The 16,468-nt window shown below is 37.3% G+C and overlaps 1 protein-coding gene across 15 annotated transcripts in view; it reads right to left on the bottom strand.

The window, feature by feature from the left end:
• The window catches only part of MTMR3 (myotubularin related protein 3), a 141,796-nt gene that overhangs the window by 33,469 nt on the left and 91,859 nt on the right, over positions 1 to 16,468 (bottom strand). For 11 of the 15 annotated variants that reach the window (XM_025474514.3, XM_025474512.3, XM_035706459.2 and 8 more), the window contains 5 exons: positions 11,825 to 11,914; positions 11,330 to 11,446; positions 8,381 to 8,413; positions 3,891 to 3,973; positions 1,513 to 1,679 (listed from right to left, as the gene is read on the bottom strand). In XM_025474514.3, coding sequence (XP_025330299.1) covers positions 1,513 to 1,679; positions 3,891 to 3,973; positions 8,381 to 8,413; positions 11,330 to 11,446; positions 11,825 to 11,914 — 490 coding nt within the window. The remainder of the gene's footprint in view (positions 1 to 1,512; positions 1,680 to 3,890; positions 3,974 to 8,380; positions 8,414 to 11,329; positions 11,447 to 11,824; positions 11,915 to 16,468) is intronic. The other 4 variants (XM_025474509.3, XM_025474510.3, XM_025474516.3 and 1 more) reach the window with 1 other exon arrangement.

Genomic DNA, 16,468 nt, shown 5'->3' with positions numbered 1-16,468 from the left:
ATTTATGCATTTCACTGTAAATAAACTTTACCTTGGGGGAAAAAAACCCTGAAAAGAGCCATAACAACCACAAAAACAAAATACAATGTCATCTCAATAAAGAAGGAAAAAGAAAGATGCAATGAATGAAGAAGTGAAGTCAGAGACAGTTTAAACACATTCTCATATGCTATCAAGGATGGTGTGGACTCTTGTGGCTTTCTCTGGGTTTCACTGGCCTGACCAGGCTCATAGGTAGCTTGGATTCCTGAGGCTTTCCTTGTAGCTCCAAAAGGGCAGTGCCTATTTTTCATCTCTGTATCCACAGCACCCCACACAGTCCATTCTCAATAGCTAAGAACTGGTCTTAGCTCTGTCACTGACTGGCAGTGAGACTTGGCAACAGGCTATACCTCTGAGTTCTACTTTTTTGTCTCCCAAAACAGAGACACAAAGGCTATCCTGTCTGCTTGATGAGATCATGAGTTAAACAAAAGTATATATCAAAGCATCTTTAAAAATAAGATGATGCTTATGTTATATTTTAATTATGAACTAAAACTTTCAACCAGTGAATGAGTCAGGAAACAAAGTGATGCAAGAAAGCTAAATTAGTCTCAAATGTTTAAAACGACCCACGGCAGAATGGTTAAGATAGAAAACTCAGGATTAAAAACTGAGGTTTAAAGAAAAGAGTCCTAAGAGTAAGCTGCTCACAGCTTACTGCTGTGAGACTCACAACTTTTCACTGCTTAGAAATTCAAGACTTTGCTTCCAGGCTGGTCATACTAAAGACTGAGTGTTGGACCAGCAAAATTTTATTTGTGGCAGCAAAAGTTTACAGGCAACTATATGTGAAGAAATAACATGAACTTGATCCAAGCCATATCTGAGGGAGAAAGACAAAGCAGAACAAAGATCTGCTGGGAAGTCAGGAGGCCTGAGCTCCAGCACAGGCTCAGTTTTTCTGTCCTGAGGCGAGTTACCTGGCCTCTCTAGACCTCTCTTTTATCACCTATGAGATGACAGGGGTGATAACAGGAAATCTCTGACTTGAAAATAAGAAGATAGGGAAAGGCCATTTTGTATGCCACTATTCTGTGTCCTACCTTTGCATACCTCTGGACCTTTGTTCATGCAACTTGTGTTAATATTTTCCTCCTTCCTCTAATCAATGAATTCTTCTTTATTCTACCTTCAAAGCCTACTCAAAAGCCACTTTGGATGTGAAGTCTTCCCAAATGTGCAACACTCATGGCTCCCTTCCATTAGGCTTCTTACAATTCCCATTAAACCTCAATAAAGTTGTTTTTAGGCTCAGTTGATGGTGATGCCAAATCTAGTTTTCTTCTCTTCCTTCAAAAGGCAGGACACATGTTTTGTAAGCTTAGAAGAATGATGGGCACATGTTAGGTGCTCCATAAAATATACACTGAATGAATACATGTATGCTTAGGAGTCCCATTTCATGTTAAGGGTACTTCAAACAGTAGTTCAATAAAGCCATCATTTGCACATTTTAGAAGAGTCTACCTGGTCTGCACAGGTCTCCATGTTGTTCTTTTTCACTGGCATAGACTTCCATGCACCAAGCGTGGTATGCAAATGAGAAGAGATCTTCTATTTTCGCAGGTGGTCGGATTGCATTGTTCAGCCTCTTGAGCCACTCTTGACATTGCTCAAAGGTTGAGAACTGACACCTTTGTAAAGCCAAATAAGTATGGATGTAATTAGAAGGCAGTTGACAATGGAACTAAGGGAAGCTACCACTTCAAGAGTGTCTACCTCCTGGTGCAGTGACAACTACAGTCAAGGAAGCATTAGAGATAGTCATTTTTATGTTTATCATTTATAATAAAAAGTCCAACAAATTTTAGCCAATGGTACAAAATGTCAAAAAGGAAAAAAATGGGCATGTGGAAAACTTTTTAGGCTGATGAAATCACTACTGAGACTACTTAATGGTAATTATTAAAGTAAAACAGCAATCTTCTCTTCCATGAATAGGTTTCCTTCTACATCTTCCACCAAAGCTTTAAAAAGGCTGTCAAGAAATACATTTAGGAGAAGTTCATTTTGTTTTGATATGACATATCAGGCCAGCTCAAAAATAAATCACAGCATAACCTTCAGCCAGTTAGATAATAATTTCAAAATCTGTCTAGTCAGCAATTAGAATAAATCAGCAACTACAGATGAAAAATAAAACATATTACATTGAAACTTTCAGCTATGACCATGTAGAGAACAAACAACTCTATTATGAATTGCAATTTTAGATACATATTAGATTCAATTAGGGCAAAAAATACTTCACCTTTTCAAATGTGTTTAAAATGGAGTAATTAATAAATACGCTTTTTAAATATGAGTTGTAGCTAGTATCTACCAAAAGCAAGCCAAATCTCAATGGCTAAAAGGCAACTAATTTACGTGAAAACCAAGGAGGGTCACTTAAACCTCTCCCTCATCCCAATCAATATGGCTCATCATTATGCCAACATATGGTGTTAACTGGCACTCCAAAATTATTCAAAGAGATAAAGTAAAAACTTGGGGAATTTAGAATTTCTAGAGCTACTAAATTTAAAAACACATTTCATAGGCATCATTTTGCAACCACTATAGTAAGGATTGCATCCGATAAAAACTATAATGGTAAAGATTACATCAGATAAAAACCGTAATGGATGTTAAATCAATGGAGAAACTTGATGAGAAGCAAGATATTTTCATTGTCTTAAAGTGCCTCCCATAGACTGTTCATTAGTTGCAAGGGAGAAAATGTAGAAATTATACAGAAAGCAGGTGACATTTTGACAAGAATGATCAAAATTAATATCACCAATAAGGGACAGATGGACACTCCTTGCCTCCAGATGTAATAGAGTACCCTGAGAGGAACACAATCTCACACATATAGTACTGCAGCTGAGAATATACAACCTCAATTTAACCATGAGGAAACACTTTACAGACACAAAATGAGAAACATTCAACTAAAATAAAAGATTATATTCTTCAAAATGTGAATGTCATAAAAGACAAAAGTGGTCCAAAATGTGTTAGATTAAAAGAAGGCTACAAGGTCACCTGGGTGGCTCAGCAATGGCTGAGTGTATGCCTTTGGCTTAGTCAGCTCTTTTTCCCAGGGTCTTGGGATCACATCCTGAATCAGGCTCCTCATGGAGAGCCTGCTTCTCCCTCTGCCTATGTCTCTGCCTCTTTCTCTGTGCTCTCATGAATAAATAAATAAAATCTTTAAAAGGAAAAGAAAAAAGAAAAATGAAATGAAACAGAACGAAAAGAAGGCTACAGAATCATAGCAACTAAATGCAATACCTGACCTTGCATAGATCCTGTCCTGAACAAGATGGGGGTGGTGGTGGTGAGAGGAATGGTATGAAGGGCATTATTAGGTCAAGTGACAAAACTAGAACATGGATAAAAGTATTATGAGTGTAAAGTTGTGAAGTTGATAATGATACTATAGTTATGTAAGAAAATATCCCTATTCCTAGGAATGCACACCAAAGTATTTCAGAGTGAAAAGCCAAGATTACATAACTTACTTTCAAATCGTTCAGAAAAAGAACCCTTTAATCACACACACACACACACTGCAAACAATGGAAAGCAAATGGGGTAAAATGTTAACAATATTGATGTTCTTTGTAATATATTAATTACTGCACTTTTGTAAATTTGAAATTACTTCCAAATAAATTTTTAAATCACTTTTCAAATAGCAAAGTAGCCTAAAGATGAAATATTCCAGGCACTAACTACTTAGAAAATATTCCTAACAAGGTTGACCCTCAAAGGCTGTTTTTTTGTCACCAAACCATGGGTCCATTCTTTTAAAAATATGTATTTTCCACACTAAACATCAGCAAAAACATGTCACATACCTGATAACTTTGCAGTCTTTGCACGTCAAATGAAGCTGAAATATATCTCGGCATTCAACACTTTCTATAAGCTGTAATGGAACCTGCAATTAAAAAAGATGAAGTCCCCTTAGTCAAGAAGGCATTGATCCTGCAGTTCTTTCAATGGGTCCAATAAGAAAGATTCAAATCTCTATAGGGGAAAGCAGCAAAAAGAACTGCAAATTTATCTGGATCAGTAGTATGCAAGTGATTTACTACTGAGTGAATTAGCATTTCCCTTCCTTACCCTCTAAATCAACAGCCTCAAGTCATGTTTGAGTATGAAGACAAGCAATGAAGAGGAGGCACCACCTCTGGAAAAACAGGGAAATATGTCATCTCTCAAGTATCAAACTCAATCTCTCCAAGTACTACTTTACACTCTACAGCTAGCTGTGATTTGCAATGACAAAGGAGCTGAAGGGAAGCAGAATGGTAATCTTGTCTTGTTTACGGAGAAGTACAGATCAAGGTGACAGTAGGACTACACTTATTTGCCCCAAATGACTAAGTAGGCTTGTGGCTTTGTGTCAGCAAAGGAGCATCCTGCAAAAGACTGGAGATCTAAACTGCCTGCAAGCTGCACAGAAAAGACATGGCCGCTTGTCAGGCTCTGTGCTCAGTAGAGAAGACTCATAAGCATCAAAGAGGAGGGAGCAGGCCACATGGTGGTCAAAGCTAAAACTAGCTAGGTCTAATTTGCTTCAAAGACAGGAGGATCCCTGTTTGCCAAGTGGGACTTGAGGTATGAACAAGCTGGAATGGTTCTCCCACTGCCAATCTGGTGAGTAGACTCTACTGAACACAGAAGCAGGACAAGAGTGGAAGAGGACTGTGAAAAGGGAAGGGAGGCAGATAGGGGAAGCATCTGAACAGGGTGACAAATCCTTAAGTTGACATGAGAATCTTCCCCCTCTTGGCTCAATTCACCTTGACTCAACCCCTGGTTTCAAACAGCAATTTCCAAAATTTCTCAAGTGAGCCTGGTAAGATAATTGTAGATACACTCATTCCTTACAGAAGGGGTAGACCACCGTCTCTTATATTGTATCATGCCCAGGCAAAACATGGCTCTGGGAATTGCAAGTAACATTCCAACCATTCATAGTTAGCATGGTAAGAGGCAGGCAGTCTCCAAGACAGAAACAAGAGAGTGCTGCCTACACATGGTGGCCATCATATTATCTGAGCCAGTTTCACAAACAGGATTCCTGCAAACCCTGCCCCACCATGCAGTTCCAAGTCAGCCGAGAACTCTCAGAACAATGACATGAGAATTAAAAAGAAGCCCAATGCTAGATGTCTGGGACAAGAAACAGAAACTGGGGCAGGGATTAAATAAGAAAAGAAAGTAAAATAATGACTGGGAGTTTCTACTTCAGGACCAAAGCCTTCTTGTTTAGTTCTAAGTCTATAATCTACAAAATTCCCTTATACTTGTTATAGGACTGGGAATAAGTGAAGATTTCTTGACTGTGTTCAGAGAAAAAAGGAACTTTGGCCTTGTTAAGTCCCTAACCACAAGGTGCTGTGAAAAACTGCAGCTGATACAGCTAAAAATTCTTTCAAGACCTGTACATCTCAGAAGGAAAAAACAATATATATCAATCAGTAGAGATAAATCGTAAAGGAAGAGTAGTCGATTAAAAAGATGGAGATGGGGGCACCTGGGTGGCTCAGCTGAGTAAGAATCTGCCTTTGGCTCAGGTCATGATCCCAGGGTCTGGGATGGAGCCCTGTGTTGGGCTTCCTGCTCAGGGGGAGTCTGCTTCTCCTCTCCCCCAGTTTGTCCCCTCTCTCTCTCTCAAATAAATAAAATCTTTAAAAAAAAAAAAAAAAGATGGAGAGTGGAAGATGACACTGATTTGTTTGCAGGCCAGTCCTCTGATGTGCTGTAACAGACTCTCATATCGTTTTGCTATTTTTTTTTTCTTTTAATGTACCCCCTACCCCGTTCTCCCTCCCTTCCCAAAAGTGGGTGCAAAACTGACAATTAAGAGACCTGAATTCTATTTTCAATTTTCTAAAATTTTACCAACTAAAATTCTGCCTGCTTCCTGACTTCCTCGGACCAGTTCTCAAGTCTCCTTATGTTTTCCAAACATCAAACGGTCACAACATAGAAGTCTCAGGCAGAGGAACAGAAGAGTCTAGAGTGGAGTGAGGTAATCCACATGGAGAGGCTGCTCTCTCAGAAGTCCCCTGCATCCCAGGTCCCATTCAATCACCTTCCTTATAACTATGAAATTTGAAAACCAACTAATGGTATTAGCAGCTCCTCCAAGGAGTGAAGGAGCCTGTGCTACTTCTGCTACAAAGAACAGATAAGCTTTATATCCCCTTCTGTTGGATTAGACCCCAAGGGCCTGTGTCCAGACTTCCAGAATAATGAAACATCTCAGAGCATGCAAAATATTTGCTACCTAAAACATATCTGATATGCTAATATTCACACATTTTAACATCACATATTTAAGAAAGAAGGATAAAAATACCGGATGCTAGTATGCAGATTCTACTAGCAAGTCACCAGAAACAACCATGTGTACTCAGGTCATAGATATGAAAAACAGCAGATGTTAATGCTCATGCAAATCATCACATGCAGGAAAGTTTAATATGCAGCAATAAAAAAAAGAGACATATAAGAGAGAAATACCTGATTTTATATCAAATGAACTCCCTCTTTTCTTCTCCTTTCTACCCTAACATTCCCTTCAGTGTTCCCTCCACAGACTGCCTCCTCTTCCAAAAAGGCAGAACAGGCCTTCTTTTCCTCTTCTGCACCCAACCAAAATGCACTAAGTTTCTCTACTTTTTTTAAGACCTACTCCACTGCTTTAGGTTTCTCAATTTTCCTCACATATCAAGAGGATCCCTTACCATTTTTGTAACCAGACACATCCAATATTCAATCCCATTAGCAAACAATTATGGATCATCTGCAATCTATACCATTGAATCCAGGCCATTTTACAGCCCAGGGAGGTTAAGCCTCTACACTCTAAGTTACTGGCAAAGACAGGATCAGAATCCATGTCTGTCTTCTAGCCTAGGCTCCTTCGATTATAATAATGCACCTTTCTTTCTTCCTCTAAGATTGCCTCTCCTTTCTGTATAAGCTGTATTTTAGTTTTTCTTTCAAGACTAACTGGCCTCTCCACCAGGGACCTTTAAGAGAAAAATAGAATTTAAACCAGACTCCTTATGGACAGTTCTATCCATGGAAGAGTAGGAAGAAATCTAAAGTCACATTCAAATCCTCCCTAGCCCACTGATTCAGTGTTTTGTAGCAACTCATTTTCTTTTTGCTCCTTTCTCCTCTACCTTGTACCTGCCAGATAATTCTAACTTCCTTTACAGTGATTTTCCTCTTATAATCTCCACCAAACTCATGCTCAAAACAATGCATCAGACACACTCAGTACTATTAATTCCTCCAAAGGCCAACAGTTATATCATGGACACCAAAATTCATAAGAGCATCAATCCAAAAAAGCAGAAGAGCAGCAGTTAAAATTTTTAATAGACATGCACAGTACTAAAGATCCATAGTACTGTCTCACTCCGAGGGAATTTTATGTCAGCATACCCTAATACGTTTACTTTAATTCATTCAGGGTGTTTGTACGTGCGCACATGCACATGTGCATTATTTTCAAGCATCAGAATTCAAAAGTGGGAGAATTTCTACCTTTTATAAACAGTGCACTTTATAGAGCCTGAATGGAAAATACCAATCCTGCACATACAGTTTAAGTAAAAATGGTAGTAACAGTGTAAATTACGAATCTAAACCTAAAATCTGTAATAAACTGTGGAATATCTAGGCCCTAAATCTCATATAAAAACCAGTCAGAAATAGACCGTCACAGGTTAAAGACCCAAACTCTTTATTGCTCACCTTTTATATTTACAAACTGCTCTTCAAGCACTGATTCAGAGACCTCAGAAACCTCTGCTGGCATATGAATGCTGTGGCCAAAGTGCATGAAGGGTTAACAATACCTCCTTCTGATGCTTGGGGAATAAAGATTTTTGCCGTACTACAGTTAGACAACTAAAAAATGTAAAAAAAAAAAAAAAAAAAAAAAGCCAAGGAAAGTGTTTGCAGCTACTACATTTCCACATTTTTCCTAAGAAGCATTAATAGACCAGCCTGGAAACAAAAGTTCTAATGTCCTTTTAAATACTAATGTTAATTTTACAAATCATTCCTAATTGAAATTCACTTTACATTTTGTGAAGATCACAATTCCTCTTGTTTATGTATGAACTGTGGGGTTTTTTCCTCACTCCACAAATTGTTGTCATCATTGTATACCAGTAGTACTTTGTCTAGTAAGAGGAAAGGGACTCATGCAGAGAGGACAAATTCTGCTGCTTTGCAAGGTAAGCATCTGACAGTCAAAACCAACTTGTTCCAAAGCACAGGTGCAAAAACCACCCAGGATTCTCATGCTACTTACTGGGATTTCAGAAGCAGCAGATTGAGAGGCAGTCTATTGAATTACACAACAAAAATTGTTTTAAATTCTCATGAATTCCACTTGAACACTTACTTGTTTATAAATGAGCTAAGCAAAGAAATATACCTGTACACATGTAAAAATACAGTTTGGGAAAAGCACAGAATGGGAGCAATTCATACCTTAAATGCTACAAATGTATTTTCCTACAGATGTTCTTTATTCTAGGACTTAGAAACCTGACACCCAGCGAATATGTTTAAATAATGATGTTATGGTATCTATATCTACAGACATTTTTTATTCAATGTGCTGTAAAATTAAAAGAGAATATATGATATCAGGTAGCTATTTAAAATCTGATGGTAAGTCATTTTCTCAAGTGCTAAACATGTTGACTTAAAAGCACACAAAATGATGCAAACCAGAGCAAGCCACAATATAAACGGGAACATTTGGGCTTCGGTGGTTGAAATGTGTTTGATTTAGTTATTATAACCTTTAAGGGGAGTCCCTTGATCTCATGTATTTTACTGAAATACTTATCCGCTGAGGGAAGGAAGGATGGATGGAAAGGAGGAGGGACGACACCACCAACTTTCTGATCTCCACCCTGGATCTACTGCAAGAAGAGCCATTGTTTTCTGGAGTAATCACAGGTTTACAAGCCTTACCACTAAATGTGCTGTGATTAATTTATTTGTAGGAAGAAATCCTAGTCTCTCCTGATTTCAAATGTTTAAGGTCGCTGCAATACCAAAATACTTTTCCACAATCATTTCTGTGTGCAAAGCCATTATCTTGGGACTTTTACTTGACCTGCAGGCTCTATGCCTTAGAGGGTTATAATGCTGAGAAAACACTTTTAGTTGAAGAAATGGGTCATTAAGAACAGTGGTAAGTCTTCTTAAGCACCATATCTCAATCACAATGGGGATCAACAATTGCAGTAAACAGCCTACTCATACAGCTACCATTAGAAGCAACAGTCCTAGTCAAGCAGATTTGTTTTTAAGTGAGCTTTAAGCCAAAATGGTCTAATATCCATTTCAAACTCTTATTAACTTAAATTCACTTAATATTTACTGAATACCATAGCACCAGGAACCTGCTAGACTCTGATAATACAAAGATGAGTAACCACAAAATTGTAACACATCCCATAAATGCTGTAAAGGTGTGTTTGAATACCGAAGAAGCCAGAGGCAAGGGTAACAAATTGTCAAGGAGGGAATGGAGAAAGGCTTCATAAAAGTTACCACCTAAACTGGGTTTTGACTCATGAAGAGAAATTCCCCAGGCAGGAGAGAAGAGAGAGAACTCAGAGGTGTGAGGTGTAGCTGAATACTTCAAGGAGGGTGGTTTTACTAATAATATAAAGGCAGAAGAAGGGGGAAAAGAGACACTGACAGAAAAGCTAGCAGAGACCAAGATCATACCACTAAGCCTGATACCATGCTAAGTAATTTCATCTTAGAAGTAGTAAAGAAACACTGAAAGGCTTCAGGCTGGTTAAGTACATGATCAAATCCATGTTTTCTCTCCAACAGACCCTATTCCCAAATAGATCTAAAAACATCCTCTGAAATACCTGGCTCTAAACCAATTAGGTTGAGAAATAGGAGACAATATGGAAAATACAGTAATATGAAACTATATCATCCCCACATGCAATTTAATTAATTCTGATCATATATACAGAATTTAAACAAAATTAAACTGGGTGATTCTACTAATTATTACTGCCTTTACTTCTACAGTAATGAGGAAGCAATTTCTGGTTGCCAGGGTTTTATAGTTTTTATCCCATTCCCTCCTATTGTGACCATCCAATATCAAATGGGCCGTTCTGAACACAGTGCTTGCTCTATGGTATGAATGCATAGCATGCCTCTTTCCTTGATGAATCCAATGTGTCTATCAGCTATTACAGATATCATAGCTCAAATCTAAATGCCAGGAGGAATTCGGGCCACAATTTCTCCTGGATATAAATGCTTAACTACAAAACATAATAAATAAATACTACATAAATACTGAATGCCAATTACAAACAAAATGGCATTTTGACCAATGTAAAGAATTTGACAAAGGAGTTGGATAACTTCTGGACCACTGAGTTAAATAAACTTAAGTAACAGATTTCAAAGAATCCCAAACCCCAAAACACACCATGTGAAGTCTGAATTAGAGTCTTGAACTTTTATAAAATGTCATAAAACATTTCTCTGTGCTATACAACCAAAGCGCAGAAAGAAAGCTGCAATACTAGCAAATGAAAAAGGAAGAAGGCATTCATTTGATGAAACTACATGAACTTTTCCTATCTTTGTGGTGAAAGGCACACTCATTGAAAACTACTAATGATGGCAGGGCAATGAAGAACCAGTTCACTGAGAGTACCCTCATAACTGAAAGTGGTAAATGCGCTCTTGAGAATGGAGAGTCTCCCTTTTCTTCAGTAATATAATCCAATATGCAAATAAACATTGTATTTAACATATCCATGCTTATTCCACTAAGAAGCCATTAGCATTAACTTCATCCTGTAAAGAGAGTCTGCAGGGAGCTCAAAGTACATTTCACCATTTGACATTAAGGTCCCGGAAATTATCTCAACTGAGGCAGTTGGTAACTACTAAAGACTAAAGAATAAAAGCCTATACAGCCTTTGTACCCTTATAAGTTTTAATGATACACCATTACCTAGTACAAATTGTTCAATGTTACTAAACAATGGACAATTCAGATGACAACTATGTGTATCATTTTAAATCAAGCATAAGAGTTGCTTGTTAACCTAGTGTCCCCGAGTGCTAAAGAAAAGTGGAGCACACAGTGTTTTCATATCCAATTCTGTATAACACTCCTCTCTTTGAGAACATTAATAAGTTTTTTTACTTCCTTTCTCCATCTACTCTAGTGGGAAAAGAGTTGGCAATCACTTACATTAACAAGAGACTCCTTGAACTTGATGTGAAGTCTATAATTAGAAAGGGCAATGATGGCATCCTCAGCACGGCCCACATACTCTGTGCTTTCTCCATGAAGTTCAAGAAAAGGAACCTTCAAAATCGAAGAAAAAACCTTTCAGAGTTCTAAAGCAGTAAAGCAAAGTCTTCAAGCACAGGCTGGACAAATGGATGATAAAACCTGTCACTCAAAAATACAATATATAAAAACAGGACCTAAAAAGGATAGTTTATATCTACATAATTCAAATATACCTGGGTATTCAAAATCTAGACTACTGAAGGAATGCCATACAGATGATCATCTCAAACAACATATTCTCAGGAAATACGTCTTTCTAAAAAGATACTCTCCAGCTTGCATATTTAGGAAAAAACAAAACTATCAGTGCATACTTCAATCCATTAGGTCTGCTACACTGTTACTATGATGCTAAATACTTCGTTTATAATCAAAGTGGCCTGTAATTACCTGAAGATTCTCATCCTCCCGGATCAGCTGCTTCCTGGGAAAAATCTGATTGGCCTGGATGCACTCAAGGCTGTGTCGAGTCTCTTCATCCTGGAAAACCCCAAAACCTTTAAATAATTTCAAAGCTCCCATAGCATATAGTAGTCCATATATGATTTTTCTGCCATGTCTAGTAGCATAATCACAACTGAGAGTCCAGTTACCAAAGTAAACAGGCAGAAAGATTAAGGAAAAAATATTAATCACCAAAGTGTTACAATCCAATATAGGTGTTTCTAGATGGATGCAAAAAAAAAAAGGTCTAAGAGGTTAAGAACATTTTTACTAGTAAGTTATTAGTATATTACTTGTAAGAGAAACCAACATAGTTTTTTCTCTTTAAGTTATAACCATAAATTCTTGATTTTTAAAATCTATATCCTTAATTATTTAAGAATAAAATGATGTTGGGAGGCTGGATGGCTCAGCGGTTTAGCACCACCTTTAGCCCAGGGCCTGATCCTGAAGACCTGGGATCGAGTCCCACGTCGGGCTCCCTACATGGAGCCTTCTCCTTCTCCCTCTGCCTGTTTCTCTGCCTCCCTCTCTGTGTCTCTCATGAATAAACAAATAAAATCTTAAAAAAAAAAAAAAAAGAATAAAATGATGTGATATCTACAGTTTGCTTCAAAATAATTGGAGGGGGAAGGGTAGAAAGGAAATGAGTGGGAAACAAAATGGATTATCCAGGAGGGTAACTGAGGAAATTGGGTAAAGAAGGGGTTTACTAAACTATTGTGTCTACTTTGGCTAGATGTGAATTTCCATAATGGAAAAGTTTCTTTAAAAATTTAAGTTTAGGAGCACCTGGGTGACTCAGTGGTTGAGTGTCTGCCTTTGGCTCAGGTTGTGATCCTGGGGTCCTGGGATCAAGTCCCACATTGAGCTCCCTCTGGGGAGCCTGCTTCTCCCCTCTGCTTCTCTCTCTCTGTGTGTCTCTCATGAATAAATAAATAAAATCTTTTTTTAAAAAATTTAAGTTTAGGAACTGAATTCCTCAGTTCCTAAACTAGGGACCATTGTCCCTAGTTTAATCTTCCATATTACAAAAATAGATTTCTATTAAGACAATTTCAAAAAGAGCACTACATTCCAATCAAATGGCACTTGAACTAATTATAATGTGTATTTAAAAAGTAGTCTTTAGATTATGAATTTTTATGATTTAGGAAGATAGAAGAAAAGCAATCTATTGGAAAAACTGACTGTAAATTATTATACAATCTGCTTTATATAGCACATTTTACCAGAGCAAAAGCCATATCATGTTCTTCTGACAGCACTAAGATTTATAACCACTAGTTAGTGAACAGTTCTACATGTACTGCTTAACACAATTCCAGCAATTCTTTAAATCTCCTCACAGGAAAAAATAAATCCTACTTATAAATAACATTCTACCTACAAATCCTAGCTATAAAAACCACTTAAGGTTCTACCTAATAGCAATCTTAACCATAAAACAGTAACACTACTAATGTGGCTCTCAAAGTAAGATCTACATATTCGAGACCCTTTTAGGGGCTCTATGTGGTCAAAACCATCTCCACATTAGTACTAAGACATTAGCTGCTTTTTTTTTCACTGTACTGACATTTGTACTAACAGTACAAAAAGACTTAGTAGATAAAATATTGGCACCTTAGTATAATCAATGACACCAATTTCACTTAAAATGTCCTTGATAAAGCAGGGGGAAAAAAGATAAAATTTTATTAAATCTTGACACTTCAGTGAAGTCTTTTTTATACAGGAAATAACATGAAACACTTCTGACACATAATGACTTATGGTCGTCTCAAGGTAAAGCATTTGTGCAATTGTTTTAGTTAGAAGCTGAACTACCGGGATCCCTGGGTGGCGCAGTGGTTTAGCGCCTGCCTTTGGCCCAGGGCGCGATCCTGGAGACCCAGGATCGAGTCCCACGTCGGGCTCCCGGTGCATGGAGCCTGCTTCTCCCTCTGCCTGTGTCTGTGTCTCTGCCTCTCTCTCTCACTGTCTGCCTATCATAAATAAATAATAATAATTAAAAAATTAAAAAAAAAAAAAGAAGCTGAACTACCTAGTTTTTTCCTTAAATGCCGTTTTAATTGAAAGAACAACTGACAAACTATAATTCAGGCTTAAGCTGGCCGATTTTTCCCTCCAAATACAATTATTAATTGCTAACAATAAAGTCCCTTTTTTAAAAAAAGATTTTATTTATTTATTCATTAGAGACACATGGAGAGAGGCAGAGACATATGCAGAGGGGGAAGCAGGCTCCCTGCAAGGAGCCCAATATGGGACTCAATCCTGGAACTCCAGGATCACGGGATCAAGCCCTGAGCCGAAGGCAGATGCTCAACTGCTGAGCCACCCAGGCGTCCCTGATAAGATGCTTTTATGTGAAAATTTGATTCTTGGGAAACCTATCATCTACTAAAATAAAGAACTTCACAGCTTCCCAATATTTAAGCAGCCTTTTCCTTTTTTTAAAAAATAAAGATTTTATTTATTTATTCATGAGAGACACAGAGAGAGAGAGAGGCAGAGACACAGGCAGAGAGAGAGAAGCAGGCTCCATGCAGGGAGCCCGACGCGGAACTCGATCCTAGGTCTCCAGGATCACATCCTGGGCCGAAGAAAGGCGCTCAACCCCTGAGCCACCCAGGCGTCCCATAAGCAGCCTTCTCTGATGAAATCAGTGGCAATACTAGCAAATGTGGTTTTTAGAAGAAATTATAGGGGCACCTGGATGACTCAGTTGGTTTAAGCATCCAACTCTTGATCTCAGTTCAGGTCTTAATCCTAGAGTTATGAGTTCAAAGCCCCAAGTTGGGCTCCAAGCCTAGCATTTAATTTTAAAAAATTAAAAATAAAATAAGTTATACGAAGAAATATGTCTATATTTTAAAAAGATTTTATTTATTCATGAGAGATACAGAGAGAGAGAGAGAGAGAGGCAGAGACAGAAGAAGAGGGAGAAGCAGGCTATATGCAGAGAGTTCATTGTGGGACTCAATCCCAGGACCACCACAGGATCATGCCCTGAGCCAAAGGCAGATGCTTAACCTCTGAGCCACCCAGGTGTTCCCTTAAATAAAATCTTTAAAAAAAAAAAAAAAAAAAACTAAATCTTAAAAAAAAAAAATCTAATACAATATAAAAAGTTCACTGAAAAAAAAGTTCACTGATATGGTTTCAGATTCCACATTGCAACCTTTAAAGAAATCCTACTTGTCAAAAAAAATAAATAAAACACAAGTATTACCTCTCAAGTTTTGGCATAACAGAAAAATATACATAATATCTTCCAGATGGAAAATATTCTTCTAACTACATATCTGTGTGAGGCTGGATTTATTTATTTCGCATATTTCAACAACATTTTTTTCAGCAACATATTTTAACAAATTAAATGCAGAAGTAGATATGATGATCTTGCTATCATCTACTAAGCAAAACATTAAAGAGATTTGTAAAAATTTTAAAATAACACCACTGTTTACACTATTTCTGGATGAGGAAAAAGTTATTTTTCATAAAAAATGTTATTTACATTAACATTTAGTTGGTTATTATTACTTTTTTAAGATTTTATTTTTAAGTAATTGCTATACCCAACATGGGGCTCAAACTCCCAACCCTAAGATCAAGGTCTGCACACTCTACCAACTGAGCCAGCCACGCACCCCAATTACTGTTATTTTTAAACAAACAGAACATTTTAAAGACTTCTGAGATTTAATTTCTAATACAGTAAGTATAGGCAGACATACCCCATATAAACAAAATCTCTCTGGGGTCCTAAGTAAGGAATGTAAGAAGGGATCCTCAAAGCAAAGACTTGGAGAACTGTTGCTCTATCTACTACACTGCAAAACCTAAATACCATTCAAGTGATTTCATCTGAGGTCAGACGTTCTCTAAAACTATCCTCCTAGTGCTAATCTGTGACAAGAAAAGCCTTACAAAGACTGAATAACAATCCCTCACCCATCTACCATTATAAAACCAGTCTCTTGGCTACTGGCTGACTAGGCCCATTTCATCCCCTTCTAAGGAGCCACTTTATTTTGAGGCACAAGAATTTTAAGAGCCTTTTAAATGTTTGATATTTAAAATATAGAAAGAAATTAGTGACTTTGAGTTCTAAAAATAAAACTTTATAAATGCTTCATGAAATCCAAAAAATACTTACAAAACATCACTCATCATTAAATTAAGTCATTATATTTGAAAACAAATCCTATGTTAATAGAGTCACATCCTTGGGCTGTGAGGTATTCACCATGATTAATTCAGAAATTACAGCTGATGAATAATCATAAAGGCAAAAGTACAAAAATCTACTCAGTTTCTTATAACAAAAAAAAAATCCAAGGCGGTATATTTTAGTAAGGTTGATATCATGTGGCTCAAAGCCTCTAAAAATATAATTACTTGGGGTATACAAAGGTTTGTAAAAAAGGCTCTGCTCCTATAATTTTTTAGATTATAGATTATTTGAAGAGTTCTGTGTCAATCTGTTCCATTTTATCCCTCTTCAGTCATTTCCTCCAAGGTCAATCACTGAGTGAAGATATAACAAGGGACACAGTCATATGTGAAAGGAATTCATTT

This window comes from Canis lupus, chromosome 26, assembly GCF_003254725.2.
Source record: "Canis lupus dingo isolate Sandy chromosome 26, ASM325472v2, whole genome shotgun sequence".
In the NCBI taxonomy this organism is placed as follows: Eukaryota; Metazoa; Chordata; class Mammalia; order Carnivora; family Canidae; genus Canis; species Canis lupus.
The sequence above is the reverse complement of the archived record's forward strand: the minus strand, read 5'-3'. Positions and strand labels throughout refer to the sequence as shown.